This window comes from Strix aluco, chromosome 22, assembly GCF_031877795.1.
Source record: "Strix aluco isolate bStrAlu1 chromosome 22, bStrAlu1.hap1, whole genome shotgun sequence".
Taxonomy (NCBI): Eukaryota; Metazoa; Chordata; class Aves; order Strigiformes; family Strigidae; genus Strix; species Strix aluco.
In genome coordinates, this window is record NC_133952.1 from 5348591 (window position 1) to 5362603 (window position 14013).

Genomic DNA, 14013 nt, shown 5'->3' on the forward strand with positions numbered 1-14013 from the left:
CACGCACTAACTCCCGGGAGAGGGACGGGCTGCCCTGGTCCGGGTGGGCCCAGGGGGGTGTTGGGCCAGGCCGGGCGCTGTCACCACGGCCTGGAGCCGGGCCGTGCCCGAGGCAGCGGCCGCACAGGGCCACGCGCGAAGCCTCCGGCCGGCCGCGTCCTGCTGCGGACACTGTTTTTCCTCGCCGGTAGAAAAGCGCCTTCCAACACCCAGTTTAGCAACAGGGCGGCGAGCGGGTGGCCGGGGCCGCTTCCTCCGCCCGCCGCGGAGCGGTGACGGGAGCTGGGGAGGGCGCGGGTCTCCCCCCGCCGCGGCGGTAACGGGGCGGGCGCGTCCGACATGGCGGCGGCGCAGCTCCGCCCCGCCGCGCTGGGCGGGAAACCCGGCCGGGCCGCTGAGGGCCGCGCCATGGAGGCGGCGGAGGGCGAGGAGCGGCTCCTGCTCACCCAGGTACGACGGGGCTGGCGCCCCCGCTCCGGCCCCGCCGGGGCTGGTCCCCAGCGCCGCCGGGGCAGGGCCCGGCCGGGACAAGATGGAGCCGTGGCGGGGGGGTGTTGCAGGGTGTGCTGGGGCCTGTCAGCGGCCGCTGGTGTTGCGTCCTTCTAAAAAGCCTTGACGATTTCCATAAGAGCCGGCATGGCGGCCTGCGGAGATCTGACTGTGCTGCTTGGATCCTTGCAGAGGCTGAAGGCTGCGGTTCACTACACGGTTGGCTGCCTGTGCCAGGATGTTGCAGAAGACCAAGAGGTGCAATTCAGCAAACAAACCATTGCAGCTATTTCGGAGATCACCTTCAGGCAGTGTGGTACAGAAGTTTGCATATTATCTATTTGTTCAAGAGCAATTGCTGGAGAAACGATGCTTTAAAAAAAAAAATAGTACTGAAAGTATGAGAAATAGTGATTCTATTTTTCAGACCTGGAAAAAGCATTTAATGTGTGTGGAAATATTGTGTGGGGCATCTGCCTGTGCAACAGAGTGGCATGTAATAACAAGTTGTGGTTGCTTCTCATAACGAACTTGGATAAATTGCAGTTACATCTTTCTAACAGCTAGAACTGTATTACGTATATATCTTCCTACTCAGAGTTAGCATTTTAAAATATGTGGTGTCTTCTGTGTTTTCCCCAGAGAACTTTGCAAAAGACCTTGAAATGTTTGCAAGGTAGGTACTGAAACACTTGATTTTTACAAACGCTTTCTTTGTGTTCAGCACCAGTAACTAGCTAATCCTTAAATTATGCGTTGTAATTCAAGCTTTAAAGGGTTCTATTGGCTGATTAAGTAGTGGCTGTGAAGTTAGGAAATAGATACTGCCCTGTAGTTCTTCCTGATCTTGGAAGTTCATGCAGTACAAGTGATTGTTTAGATTAATGAGTCCAATGACTTGATACATAGCAGTGGTGGATGGTTTGGGAGTGACAGATGTTTACTAGCATGCCTGTGTTTAATCTGGTCACTCCAAGGAGGTCAGGGAATGTTGTAAGAAGTCAAAACTTAACACAGTGACCTACTGGGAAGTAAGAGGGAATGGTGCTTGAAGTTCTGGTTGCTAAATTCTGTTGTTTTTACACAAGAACTGTGGGAATTTAGATGTACATGTACAAACTTGTAAAACAGGGTTTTGTCTATTATAGTTGGAAAAGATAGGTATGTTTGGTTTACAGGGTCCCTATTGAGCCCTTTTATTTAGTGTTCTGAATTAGATGCTGAATGGCCTCTTACAACCTGTGTTGGCAAACACATTAAGGGGTATTTTTAAATTTTATGCAGGCATGCAAAACGAACCACAGTCACTACAGAAGACGTGAAGCTTTTGGCTAGAAGGAGCAGTTCTTTGGTGAGATTTACTGTATTTTCTGTCTCTCAACATTCTTAAACCAGTTGGTTAATTCCTAGGAGCATTTGAATGAAGGCTATAGATGATGAAGCAACTATTGCTTAAGCAATTTCAGTGGCTTAGATGTGATGGATGGGCACAATCCAGTGATTTGTTTAATTTTCATCTTACTTTGCTTCATGACAGTGTGACAATATTACTGTGGGAACACAGATCTGATTGCAATTCAAGCAACAATGTTCTGGTTGCAGCAGGGCTGCGGGGGTTCCAAGAACAGACACATGACAGCATTGTCAATCTTGGAAGTGAATCACTTGGTTTTTTCCTGATGTTGTGTTCCTTTGTTTTAGCCTAAGGTCAGGAATAGCTTGAGTCCACCTTGTGGTGCTAAGTCTCTTAATGAATGTAGGGATGATTCACATTACTGTATTCTCTCATGTGCTGATCTGTACCATGTTCAGTGGACTTAAATTCACTAATCTGTTACAACATACCTGTAAATGCTTCCATGAAGAATGCTAACAATACTAATCTTATGTGAGAGGATTTTTTTCCTTCCAGTTGTGATTTGAAATATGCAACATGAACCTGCCTGAGAAGGCATAGTAAATGCTGGAGCTGAATTTTGTGTTCCTATCATGTGCTGTTTGTCAGCTGGGTGCAGAGGGATCTTGCAGTGTTTCTGTACTCAGACTGTATCTCCACAAACTACAACTCTGAGTAACTGCTAATGTTGCTGTCTTGGTTCTAGAGATGGATGTAACATACATTTATAAATCCTAGTCTTGGCAGGGCATCTGAGTATCTGAGGATATCCAGTTTAGACTGAGGGCTTTGTGCAGGCATTAAAACTAGTTGATGTTTGTCAGCCTTTTTGTCTTTTTTGCAATAAGAATTTGCCATGTTAATTTCTCTTAAACATTTCTCTCTAATTTCTCATGAATAAATGAAGTTCCTCAGTAGGTGACTGATTAGTTTATTGTTCTCAGCTAAAGTATATCACCCAGAAGAGTGAAGAGATCACATCAAGTCACATGGAGCAAAAGGAGAAGAAGAAAAAGAAGCCCATTGCAGTTAAGGGAGGGAGAACTGGCAAACAAGAAGCACCTGTGACTGAAAGTGAAGATTCCAACATGGCATGATTTATCTTTCAAGTAATGTCTCTGGTCGTTTTCTCTTATTATGCTAGAGGAACCAGAGTTAGCCTATTAGAGATTTCTCTTGCAGATTAGCAACAGTAATGAATCTTTAGGTTTTTAGGTGAACATGATTAGTTGGATTTTTTTGTTCCAAAAATGAAAGGTCTGTTAGAATTCAGTAAAACTTACAGCCAAAATGCCTTAATTGCTCAAAAAAGGTATCTTACTGTTATTAAAAAGAAAATATTTTAAATGAAGTGTTTAAAGCACAACAGTCTCACTGACCATAATACCTCAGCATGTGCTGCTACTTAGTTTCTCCAGTAATTATTTGAATTCTTCTTTCCTTCCATTTTTGGTATTTTGAATATCTTATTTTTGTTTTAACAGCCATATCTCTCACTTGTTGTCTTGACAATTAAAACATGTTTTGTGTCATTCTTCACCTGTGATCCTGGTGGTGTGCAAGCTATAAGTTTTATTGTATTTCTAAGTTTGACTAGAGTATCATGGCTCCGGACTGGCGGTCAGGGATGTCTCGCCACTGTCCTCTGCTGGACTGACAGCGGCTTACCGAGTGCTGGGGGTGGAAAAGCAGAGTTAAAGACTTAAGGTAGATACAGCCAAGTGAAGTGAGAAGGCTGCTTAAGCTACTGCGTGGGCAAACTTTATCAAGCAAGAATACGCTTGCCAAGGATAGTCTAAAATATGCAACAAGAGAGGAAGGACTTGAAACAGTGTTTCTCTTGGTCAGCCCTTGATTCAGAAGGCAAGCTCTTCCTTGGAACCACTTGTTCCTTCCTGAAGGATACAGTTTAGGGCAATTCCACAAAACCAAATTTGAAATCATCAGGTTTTCATTTTATTAATAATACCTTAAATACTACCCCAGGATGAAGAAGGTACGAGATGACAGAATATTTTTGATCACCCTTGAATTTCTGGGTGTAGTCTTGCTCCTTGTTTAAAACCCTTCTCTTGAAAGAAGAATGCACTTTCTGGACTAGAGTCACTCAGTGACACCATGGAAAAAGACTAATGCTCTGGACTCCTTACATGTGCTGCTCCCTTTTATTCTTGCTCTGTATTTGAGCTATTAAACAGTAGTGGATAGGGAAAAAAACCACATGCCTCGTGTAGGCTGGAACTATCCACTATTTATCAAATAATAAAGTGCTACAGTGTAGAAGAAAATAGGAAATGGCATGAATCCCTATCTCTGGCTCTGTACAGGACATTTTACACAATGATACTTTAATCTCCCTTCCCCCTATCCCAGACTGTTCCACTTTCAGGGATGAGGTATTTTTTAGAAGAATTCTTCTACTCACGGATGTAGACTAGGTAGATAATAAACCACCAATTCTGTAATCAACAGGAAATCTGTCTTGGCATACCAGTGCTTACATTACTCGGTTTTCATTGCTTTTTTTTAGTGCCACTATACATTATACTCTTGAGGTTCATGAGGCTTTATTTACCTCAAGGTACCTGGGTCATCAACCCAATCCCACAGGAGAGGCAAAAAGCTTTTCTTGGTGCTTTATGGGAGAAATCATTAATGCAGTGTTGAAGAGCATTAATTGAGGATACTCATTCGTGGCAAACCTATTGCTGAAGAAGTAATCTGTTAAAAGCTAGGTTCGTCTACTTGGAATGTATTAAAGACTCAAGGCTTTGATGTTCTAAAACTTTTACCCTGAAAAAGGTGTAATGGCAGCCACCCTAGGTTTCCACACATCTTCTGGCTGTTTTACAGACCTTCCATACTGTATCCCTCCCTCTTGAACACCTATACAAAATCTGTCCTTGTGAATCATGGGCAGGTCAGTCACCCTGTTCAAAACTTGTTAAATATTACAGGAATAAGATCAAGGAAATGCTAATTTTTGCATAGGTCTAGTTGATAATTTGAATTCTATAACATAACAACTGCAGCATTTAATAATTTACAGACAGCTAAAGGGCTCTAACCTTGATAACAGAAAAGAGGAAAAAGCAGCAGTGAAAACCCTCCATCTGTTTTTTTCCTTAAGGCTAGATTGGAAGGACCATCACTGCCTTCCTACAAGAATGATCAGCATGGTCTCTGTGACTCCATCTCAGTGTTTGCCTGGAAGTAGGTGAGTTAAATAAAGTAATGATGCTATCTGCTAAGTAGATGTGGAAAAGCCACAGGCAAAACCCTTCTTTCCTCTTGTACAGCATGAGCAGTAGAACTTCCATAGCCAAGTTGAGCTTGAAAAAAGCAAAAGCATTGCAGCTTTGGGCAATACTGAAAAACTGGTTTATAATGGAGAGAGTGGTAATCACAAGCTGAGACACAAGCTGACAGAAAAAGCTTGCTAACAACTAGTCTACTCCATGCATGCTACAGCTGTTGGTAGTCAGTGTAACTAGCTTTGTGTGCAGTAGAGCATGCTTCAAAAATTCTGTTAACGCACAGCTATATATGCTATTTCAGAAAAATAAAAACATAAAAAGCTTGTAACTGTTTAAAGCAGCAGGAAACCTTTTTACCTGCCATGGCCTATAACGTTACAAGCCAAAAGTGTATATTGTAAGAAGCAATTACTTGCCCTAGCAAACCAGACTGACCAAAACGTGACTGCAAGCTTCCCCACTAAGTCCAGTCATTTCCCCTAGGGGCAGCTTTATCTGAAGTTACCCTAAGTATTTTTACTCACTTGCTCAAAGGCACTAAACTGTTTAGTATATTTATTAGTTACACTGGCAGTCTAACTTTGAGTGCGCAGTAATTCAGCTGGAATGTCTCTATTCTGTGGGTTCATCTGAATGTCTGCATTTGGCACCCTGTACCATTCCAGGTTGTGTTAAATCAGGGGGTTTTGCATGATACTAGAAAATATTTGTACCTACTAAACTTTATCAGAAGTTTCAGCTCACTTTTCAGATTTTTTTCATATGCATCTTCTGTTCTCACAACAGAAGAACAGATTGTGCCAGGTGAGAGTTCTGGTGCTGTGTCACCAATACGAACATTAATGTCTTCTTCCTCTATCCTTAAGGTAATAGTGTACTCATCAGCACATTCTTTAATTGTAGCAGCTGATGGGAATATCAAAACTAGTCCAACAGTAAGGTAAAAAGGTTTTAATGGTATTAGAAAAAAAAGACTGTAACAAATTTAAAAATAAGCCTGTTAATACAAAAGCATCATGATACTACCTTAATGATTAGGAGAGTAATACAGACAGGCCAAATACAAGCCTTCTGCCCCACAACCTTACAAGGCAAGTATTTCCACCTTTGCTGTGCATTACAAGTTAGTGCTTACACTGCACCCAAGAAGCAGGAGTTCCTTACAGAAAAAGCACATAAGTTAAAGGACTTTGAATTTACTTTAACTGCTGAAATTAGCATGAGAATTCAAGTTGGTAGACCCCAGGCTGGAGCTTAAAGCCAGACAGCTGCTGGCTAACCCCTCTGCACTGTTCATGAACTGTGCTTCCCAGTGTCTTCCAGAGGTCATCCATCCTTTACATTGAAAATGGTGGGAAGACAAAGTAAGCAAACTGCCTGCGGCTTCAGAAGCCAGATCCATCATTATCAGATGGAAGCCTCTGGCTCCCAACCAGGTATTCAGAGCTGAACCCTTACATGCTGTGTTTAGCAATACCATTGTTCTAGTATGCTGCAGAAAGTCAAAATCCCTTTGGTTACACATGATTTGAATCATCACAGGAGTTTAAGCCTCAGGACAATGTCCAGATTTTAGTTGTCTATAGCCAGACCACAGTATGACCAGCAAACTATGGCTCCCAGGATCTTTCTTTGTATTGATTCTAATGCAAAACAAAAAATTGCAAGCAGCACTACAAGTCTTATTTCTTGCGTTTTGAACTAAGCCAGTCTCCCCAGGGTAGCGTTTTCTTGCCCTTTGACGTGCTCCTTAGGGAATGCAAAGTCTGCACTTGTTGTAGACGCTTGGAGAGCTCCTGATCACAGGCTTGCTGCAGAGCTTCAGCTTTCTGCTTGTCCCACCTTAGAGCCGAGGCCAGGGCTTGTGTGTCTTCTTTCAAGACCAGCTGTAGCAAGACAGATTTCTAACCATCTTTTCTGCTGATGCTCCTCCACCACTAACCCCTCTGCCCACATTAAGAACAGCAGTAATGAGACCCCTGTTTAATACTGGTAATTTGGTATTGAAGATGTTCCCAGCTTTCATCATCTATCCTGTGGGCTAGTGTCTTTTCAGTATTCTACCAACACTTAGAGCTTGAAGCTATATTCAGATGTTCAGAGGAACAGAAAACAGTTAGTTTCTACAGCAGGTAAAAAAGAGGGGGAAATTCATAGTGTTAGAAAGAACATACCTTCTAAAGGTTAAAGTTTACCTAGACTTGCCAAGCTATGGGTTTATTTACACTGTCTTCCAAAATAAGGAGATTTTTATTTTGATTTGGGATGGATAAAAAAAATATAGCTAGATGCATTTGCATACAAAAAAAACCAACCCTTGCTGTTAAGACAGACGAAGCACTGGCTGACTGATTTGACAGAGATCAAAACCAAAATTATTTTGTGGCTTTTCAGAGGACAGACTAGAGTACTTTGCAACAGCCAGCTGACACTACTCCGAGGAGCTCCAAGCAGGGGGTAGCGTTACCGAGGAAGAGAAACAGATTAAATCTCACCACATTGAGACTGAGATATATTGACATTAAAGCTTCCAGAAGCAAGAGCAGCTTCCCCTATAACCTCTCTCCCCAGAGGGAGAGATTTGCCAGAATGTGGTTATGTCATTCTCACCCACCTCTAGATCTTGACTGTCCAAGCAGAGCTCTGGAGCAGGTTTCTCTTTCAGAGCAGCAAGGATCTGGTCACTGAGCGCTGTTTTGGTTGAGGTGCCTGTACTGCTGGTACCTGTGTCAACCACATCCATCTCCTTTCTTGGTACAGTCTCAGATTCTGAAAAGCAGCAGAATCATTACGGCCTGTGACAAACACAGGACAGGAAAAATGGCCTGGACTGCTTTGATGGCTTTGAGATTAATAAACAGGCATTCTATTTAGGTGCATCCTCTAACTTAAGAAATCTGTAATGTTAAGGATGACTACGTGATTTAAGCTTTTCTCCCAGTATTCTACTTTCAGGCATTGTGAGAAATGTGACACAGCAGTGAGAGGACTCCTGCTCTCTCCCAGTCACAGAATTCTTACACTACACCAGCTATTAACCGCAGTAACAGCTGCTAAGCAAGTGACTCACTCCAGTCCTTCACTGTCTTAATTTATTCCACTCAACTACTTCAGGCATTTCTGAAAACCTCCTCCTCTAGCATCCTAGTGCTTCCTACCTGCTACTTTGCTTAAGATACTGTCTTCATTTTTCAAGGCCTCTAGGTAGAGTTCCAGGAGCTGTCTTGACTGACGTTCTTCTTCCCGTCTGTCCAGCACCTGCTGCAGGGTGTCCTGCAATACTTGGATTTTGGTTTGACTTTGGGCGAGTTCTTCTGCCAGGTCTGAACGTGGTACGTCAATCAGCACCTTAAAACAACGAGAGCGCTCTTGTTACACTGGAAAGACACGCTGTGAGGGACACTTGGTGATTAAGAGCATCCTCCTCAGATACTTGTGAGAGAAATTTGACTCTCGCACCACAACTAAACAACTGCAGCTGGATTAAGCTCGAGATCTTGTTTACTTAATTCTGTTCTCTGCCATCTACTGAGATAAATGGATGACGGGCAGAGCCAAGGACAGGAATTAGAGATTTCCCCACTGTACCTGGAGGTCGTCTTCAGACATCAAGATGATATTAGACAGGTCATCCTTCAGCTGCCTGGCCAGCTGCTTCCACTTCTCTGCAGCACTGTCCACTTCATCCACAGCCTCCGAGAGCCAGGCCGCTCCGCTGTCTGACACAAGAGTCACCAGTTTCACGGGTCATTCCTGATCCACCCGAGACAGCCTAATTTCACGAGGTGTATTCCAAACGCCCCTCCCCTTCCATGCTCCCTCACCCTCGCAGTACCTAAGCTTTTGCTGGACCATTTCTCATTCTTGGCTAGTGCCACAAACTTGGTGTTAGACGGCAAACACAAAAAGTAATCTTCATCATCCACGATGGTGCCATCTTCTGCCAGTACTATGGTGATGGGCTCCCTGGCCTTGTCAATAGCCAGAATGCCACTAGCTGCAGAACAGAAAAAAATACTTGATGAAATAATAGAAGTGACACACGCACTGCCCTTGTACTCCACCCCTCACAAAAGACAACTCTTAGTAATTCAAGCTAGAGCCCAGGGCCTGTCTCCACACAGCTCTGCACACCGGCTCTGGTTTAGCCCCTAGTCATGAGTTTCCCCCCCAGAAATCAATATTGATTGATACTCGAATCAATCGGGGCATACGCACGGAAGAAGGCGCGTTTCAGTGCCGCTCCGGGCGCTTACCCTCCGCCTCCCCCCTCAGCAACCGCCACCGAGGACCCGCTCCCCTCCCGCGGCACAGATCGGGCCCAGCCCCGCCGCCCCCCCGCAAAGAGCGGGCAGGGCAGGGAGCCCCCCGGGGACGGCCCCGCCGGCTCCCGCGCCCCTCACCCTTGTCCCGCAGCTCCCGCAGGCAGGAGGCGGCCACGCCGTGCTGCTCCCGCCCGTCCCTCCGCCGCAGCAGGCAGCGCTTCAGCGGCGCCGCCATGGCCGCCGCCGCGGTGCTCGCCGGGACGGGCCGCGGGGCGCGCTGGGACGCGGAGTTCTGCGCGGGACTCGGCGGGGGCGCGGGGCCGCTCGGTGGCCGCTTCGGGGTCCGCTGAGCCAGCGGCCCGGGCTCGGGCAGTCACCGCGCGGCGGGGGCTGTTCCTCAGAGCTCGTCTGCGCTTCGGCGGCCGAGAAAGGCGCTGTAAAGCCCTCGGACGGCTCTTTGAGCGCCGGCAGCCATTTAATTGCTTGTGAAACAAAGGAATAGGACGAGTGTGCCCAGGTGTGTGCGAGTAACGCGCTCCCTCGCAGACAGGTGTGCTGGGTGTGAAATTAATACATAAACAGAAGAAATACAGGCACGCAGTAAAGGTACCCGGGCACTATCGGGGTGCGAAGCCCCGGTGTTGTGGCCCTCCTAGGAGCTCTTGCTGGCCCTACGAAATTCGACTTGTTATTTACGGCTTCTGGGAGCCGTAAAAAATAGCAGGGAGTGATATCCATGGTTACACCCCTCAGCAGCGACGCCGAAGCGGCGCACGATGGCCCTGCCGCACCGCCTGGCTTTTGTCAACGGCCCAACTGGCTTTTCCAGGCAAGGAAAACTTTTGTGCCAGGCAAGGCAGGGCGTTGCAACCCACACAGTCTCGCAGTCTGTGGCTCGCTCTCCGCGGCCCTGCCCCGAGCCCTCCCACCCGCTGGCTCCCGTCCCGGCGGGAGTGCCGCAGAGGCCGGAAACTCATGGCAGGAGTGGTTCCCCGCGGGGCGCATCGGTGCCCCGGCGTTCGACTCGTTCTGCCTGCAGCGCGAGCCGGTGGGGCCGCGCGGGGCGCGAGGGGAACGGCGGTGAGGGCGTTCCATCGGTTGGGCGGGGATGGATTAGCCGGGCCTGGGAAGATGGCCTCCTCGGAGCAAGCGGAGCAGCCCAGCCAGGTAAACGGGGCCGGCGCTGCCCGCTCGGCGCGGGCAGGGGGTGGCAGGGGACGGGCGGGGCGGGGGCGGGCGAAGGCGCTGCCGCCGCCTCGGCGGGGGAGCGGGCGAGGGGAGGGCGCCGCGCCTCTGCCCCCACACACCCCCCCCCCCCCCGCCTCCTCCCGCCGTGAGGGGCGCGCGCGGCGCCGCCGGCCCGCTCCGCGCCTCTTCCCCGCGCGCGGCCTCGCCGCCGCCTCCGCCCCCGCCGTAACGGTGCCCCGGCGCGGGGGCGGCTTGTGCCGCGTCAGCCCCCGCCGCGCTGGGCCTGAAGGCGCCGGAGCCCGGTCGCCTTGGCGAGGGCACCGGCACCTGGCGAGGAGGCGGCGGCGGCCGGTGACAGCGGCTCTCTGAGGGGCGCGTTGCGCTTCCCGCCCTCCGTCCCTCTCTCCCACCCTCAGGGTGAGGGGCTGCTGCCCGGGGCAGCCGGCACGGCCGGGGTGACGGCCGGTGCTGCGGAGGGCCGGGTCGTCCTGCTCGGCGGCTCTGCGCGTCCCGGCATGGCTTTCGCCCCGAGTGCCCGGTGGCACCAGCAAAGCTTCGCTCGGGGGCAGTTGGGTTTGCGGTTCGGCATCCTGGCACGGGCTGATGCGGGGCGCGCTTCACCCGGCAGCCGAGGGCAGCTCGGGTTGGAAGAGCTGTACAGGCCGGGCCCCGAGACAGTGGGTGAATTTTCACCTTAGGGTCTGTATCAGAAACTCAATAAAGCACTTGAATGGCGGGAGGGAAAAGAAAAGGCACAGCCAGCTGTTTACCTGTTAGCTGGGTTTTGAAATGAGGTGGAGTACCAGTTAGACAAAATGTTGTTTCTGGCTTGCTACTGCCAGGGAGAAAGATCCTTGAACCAGCATCACAAAAGGGCAGAACAATGATAGATGTAGTATAAGCATTGTCAAAAACTGAATGGAGAGACTAAAAGAGAAGTAAGTTCACCGCCTTGAGTGCGTGCTTAAGATATTTTTGAACTGGAACCTGAAATGAATGGAGGAGCCAGAGGGAAAAGTGGAAGTATGATGTTGTTGTATATAGTGTAGGTTTGCTCATGATCCAGGGTAACTTGTATTTAATGGTAAACTCTGTCTCCCTCAAATTTAGTGACCTCCTGGCAGCTCTCTCATCTCACCAGTATCTTGGACAGACACCTGAGTATGTGATACCAACGGAATTTTGTAAAATCCTTTAGGTGGCCACAGAGGGCCCTCCTGCAGGAGACGAAAGGTCTGGCTGTTTCAGCAACAGGGAAGAAAATAGAGCAAAATCTGCCACTGACATGCTTTTAGTCATTCAAATCTATCCAGATTTGTCTAAATCACTGTGAACCTCTCTGTTGATCCTTTTATTTTGGACTGAGGAGGCTGAGTTTGTAGGGAACATTGTTGAACTAAACTGAAATAGAAATAAATTACATAAAATTCATACTCTTGACTAACGAGCACAGCTCTCCTAGATTGTGAAAGGCCAGGTTACCAAACTCACAGTAGGTTTGCTGGGAAGTTTTGTATCGGCCACATGCTTTCATCAGTCATAGTCTGAAGTGCAGGCATTAGAGTCCCTTCCTCATGCCTTGAGTGAATGCTTTCAGAATGAGGAAACCTGGAACAACCTGTGACTGATCCATAAGCTGCTTGGGCGGTCTACAAGGCACTTGACTAGAGGTTTCTGAGAAAGCAATCTGGTCAGTTGGCAAAGGTGGTTGCCTGAGAAACATTTGAGTTCTCTTGAGTTTGGATATAGTATCCTCCCATTGCACCCTTTTTTTTTAACACTTATTTAATGTTGCTTTACCTCAAAAGAAGGATTTATGTTTGGAAATAGGAAAGTCTTGCTTTTTAATGGGCCTCATAAATGTAGCCAGAGCACCCCCTGGGTTTTAAAATTAAGGACGTGAAGAAAGTCACTCTGTCACTCTCCATAGTGAAAAATGGGAATGGTAACTCTTACCTTATACGTAACCCGGAGAGTTTTTCAGGCACTGCCTGTAAAGAACATAGTGGAGTTAATGCTTGTGCTGCTTTCTAAATCAGGAAGAATTTGAGACAAGGCAGGATACTCAGGCTGCAAAGTTAACTTTTCACCACAGAGACTCTTCTGTGTCAGCTCCTCTGGGGAGGGAGGTGGTCTGAAGCCACTGTGGGTGAAAACGGTCAATTAACTGCTCCCCAGCCGGACTCTGTCACATTGTTTGCAAAATGCTGGATTCTCGAGCAGTAGCAAATTAGTTGCTCCCGTTTTGGCTCCTGGCCTGTCATGACTTCATTAGTGGCAGAGTTTGTTTAAAGAGCAGCTCTGGTGGTCTGCCTTGCTTCAGGTATGTGAGGTAACGCTCGAGTTCAGCTAGAGGGTAGCCACACTCATTTTACCCCCTCCACACACACACCAGGAGCAGCCCTGCTTGTATATTAACTTTCCTCCTTCTCCACACTGTGTACTTGTGTGGAGACGGAAGGGCTGTTGTGTCTGTCCGAGGCTGTCGGTGCCTGCTGGTGACAGGTATCCCCACCTTCGCCATCTAGCATGTGCCTTACGCTGACTGCACGTTCCTCATCCAGATAGCTGAGAAGTGTTCAGTGCTCTCAATCTGTTGGCTTGGGTGGGATTTGAGAGAATCTTGCAGCTTTGGCCAGAAAAAGGGGGTTTGACTGAAGAATATGTAGCACAGTAGATGAATTCTTCAGGGGACAATTTTGGAATAAAACAATGAAAATACCTTTATTAGTCTAGCAGAATGTAAATGCCACTCCTCTTATGCAACCATTGCAGTTTTGATGCTATTGTCAATGCGTGTAAAAAGTTGTCCCCACTGCATGCTAAACGTGTAGAGAATTCAAAAATTATTTACTTTCTACCCCTGATAATGCTTGTTTATTTATTGCCAAGCATTCCACATAAAGCTATGAGTAGTAGCACTGCCTTGCTTAACATTTTTATGTTTGGGTCCTATCGTGTTTTCTATTACAAATCTAGTTAGTTTAGATGCTGAAAAGGGAGTGTCAAATGTCTTTTGGCTTATTATCTGTCTTTCTTAGTTTAATTTTCTCATTCTCATGAATTAATATATTGCCTCAAGCACTGTGGGGAAGGGGGAGTGTTGCAGCTCAAATGAAATAATTTACATAGATAGAATTATATTCTAAAGGCAATAAACATTTCTACCAGAGGTTTTAAAATACTTGTTTTTGTTTAGGAATCATGTTCCTTGGGCCTTTAACAATGTCTTTACAAAAAATCAAACAGAAGAAAAGATCTCATCTCATTGTTACTATTCCTTATAGTAAAAGTAAGGAAAAAGCACGATGATGGTACAGCCTCTGAACAGAATGACTGATTTCTGATTTTTGTTGGCTATCAGTATTTCTCTGATGCTGAATACTTTGACAATATATTTGGTGAGTCTTCTTGGCTC

General features: G+C 47.2%; 3 protein-coding genes across 6 annotated transcripts in view; 2 read left to right on the forward strand and 1 right to left on the reverse strand.

Moving 5' to 3' along the window:
• The first annotated feature begins 270 nt into the window (after positions 1–270).
• On the forward strand, positions 271–8474 carry CENPS (centromere protein S). Of its 3 annotated transcripts, none has more exons than XM_074848498.1 (7): positions 271–450; positions 682–805; positions 1132–1165; positions 1774–1840; positions 2830–2949; positions 5016–5102; positions 8339–8474. In XM_074848498.1, exons 1-6 carry the CDS (start codon positions 340–342, stop codon positions 5100–5102), a joined length of 543 nt encoding a protein of 180 aa, XP_074704599.1. In that variant the 5' UTR covers positions 271–339; the 3' UTR covers positions 8339–8474. The 3 variants fall into 3 exon arrangements, with proteins under 3 accessions (XP_074704599.1, XP_074704600.1, XP_074704601.1); XM_074848499.1 differs by lacking the exon at positions 8339–8474 and adding an exon at positions 5185–5784; XM_074848500.1 differs by lacking the exons at positions 5016–5102; positions 8339–8474 and having other exon boundaries at positions 280–450; positions 2830–3424.
• On the reverse strand, positions 3428–9659 carry DFFA (DNA fragmentation factor subunit alpha). Of its 2 annotated transcripts, none has more exons than XM_074848497.1 (6): positions 9546–9659; positions 8978–9139; positions 8731–8861; positions 8301–8490; positions 7757–7911; positions 3428–3559 (listed from the first exon to the last, which is right to left on the reverse strand). In XM_074848497.1, the coding sequence occupies exons 1-6, from the start codon at positions 9640–9642 to the stop codon at positions 3479–3481; spliced, it is 816 nt and encodes a 271-aa protein (XP_074704598.1). In that variant the 5' UTR covers positions 9643–9659; the 3' UTR covers positions 3428–3478. The 2 variants fall into 2 exon arrangements, with proteins under 2 accessions (XP_074704598.1, XP_074704597.1); XM_074848496.1 differs by lacking the exon at positions 3428–3559 and adding an exon at positions 6079–7028.
• Positions 9660–10306: 647 nt separating this feature from the next.
• PEX14 (peroxisomal biogenesis factor 14) overlaps positions 10307–14013 on the forward strand; it is a 79563-nt gene continuing 75856 nt past the window's right edge. Inside the window, exon 1 of the mRNA XM_074848523.1 lies at positions 10307–10574. Coding sequence (XP_074704624.1) covers positions 10383–10574 — 192 coding nt within the window. The 5' untranslated portion in view covers positions 10307–10382. The remainder of the gene's footprint in view (positions 10575–14013) is intronic.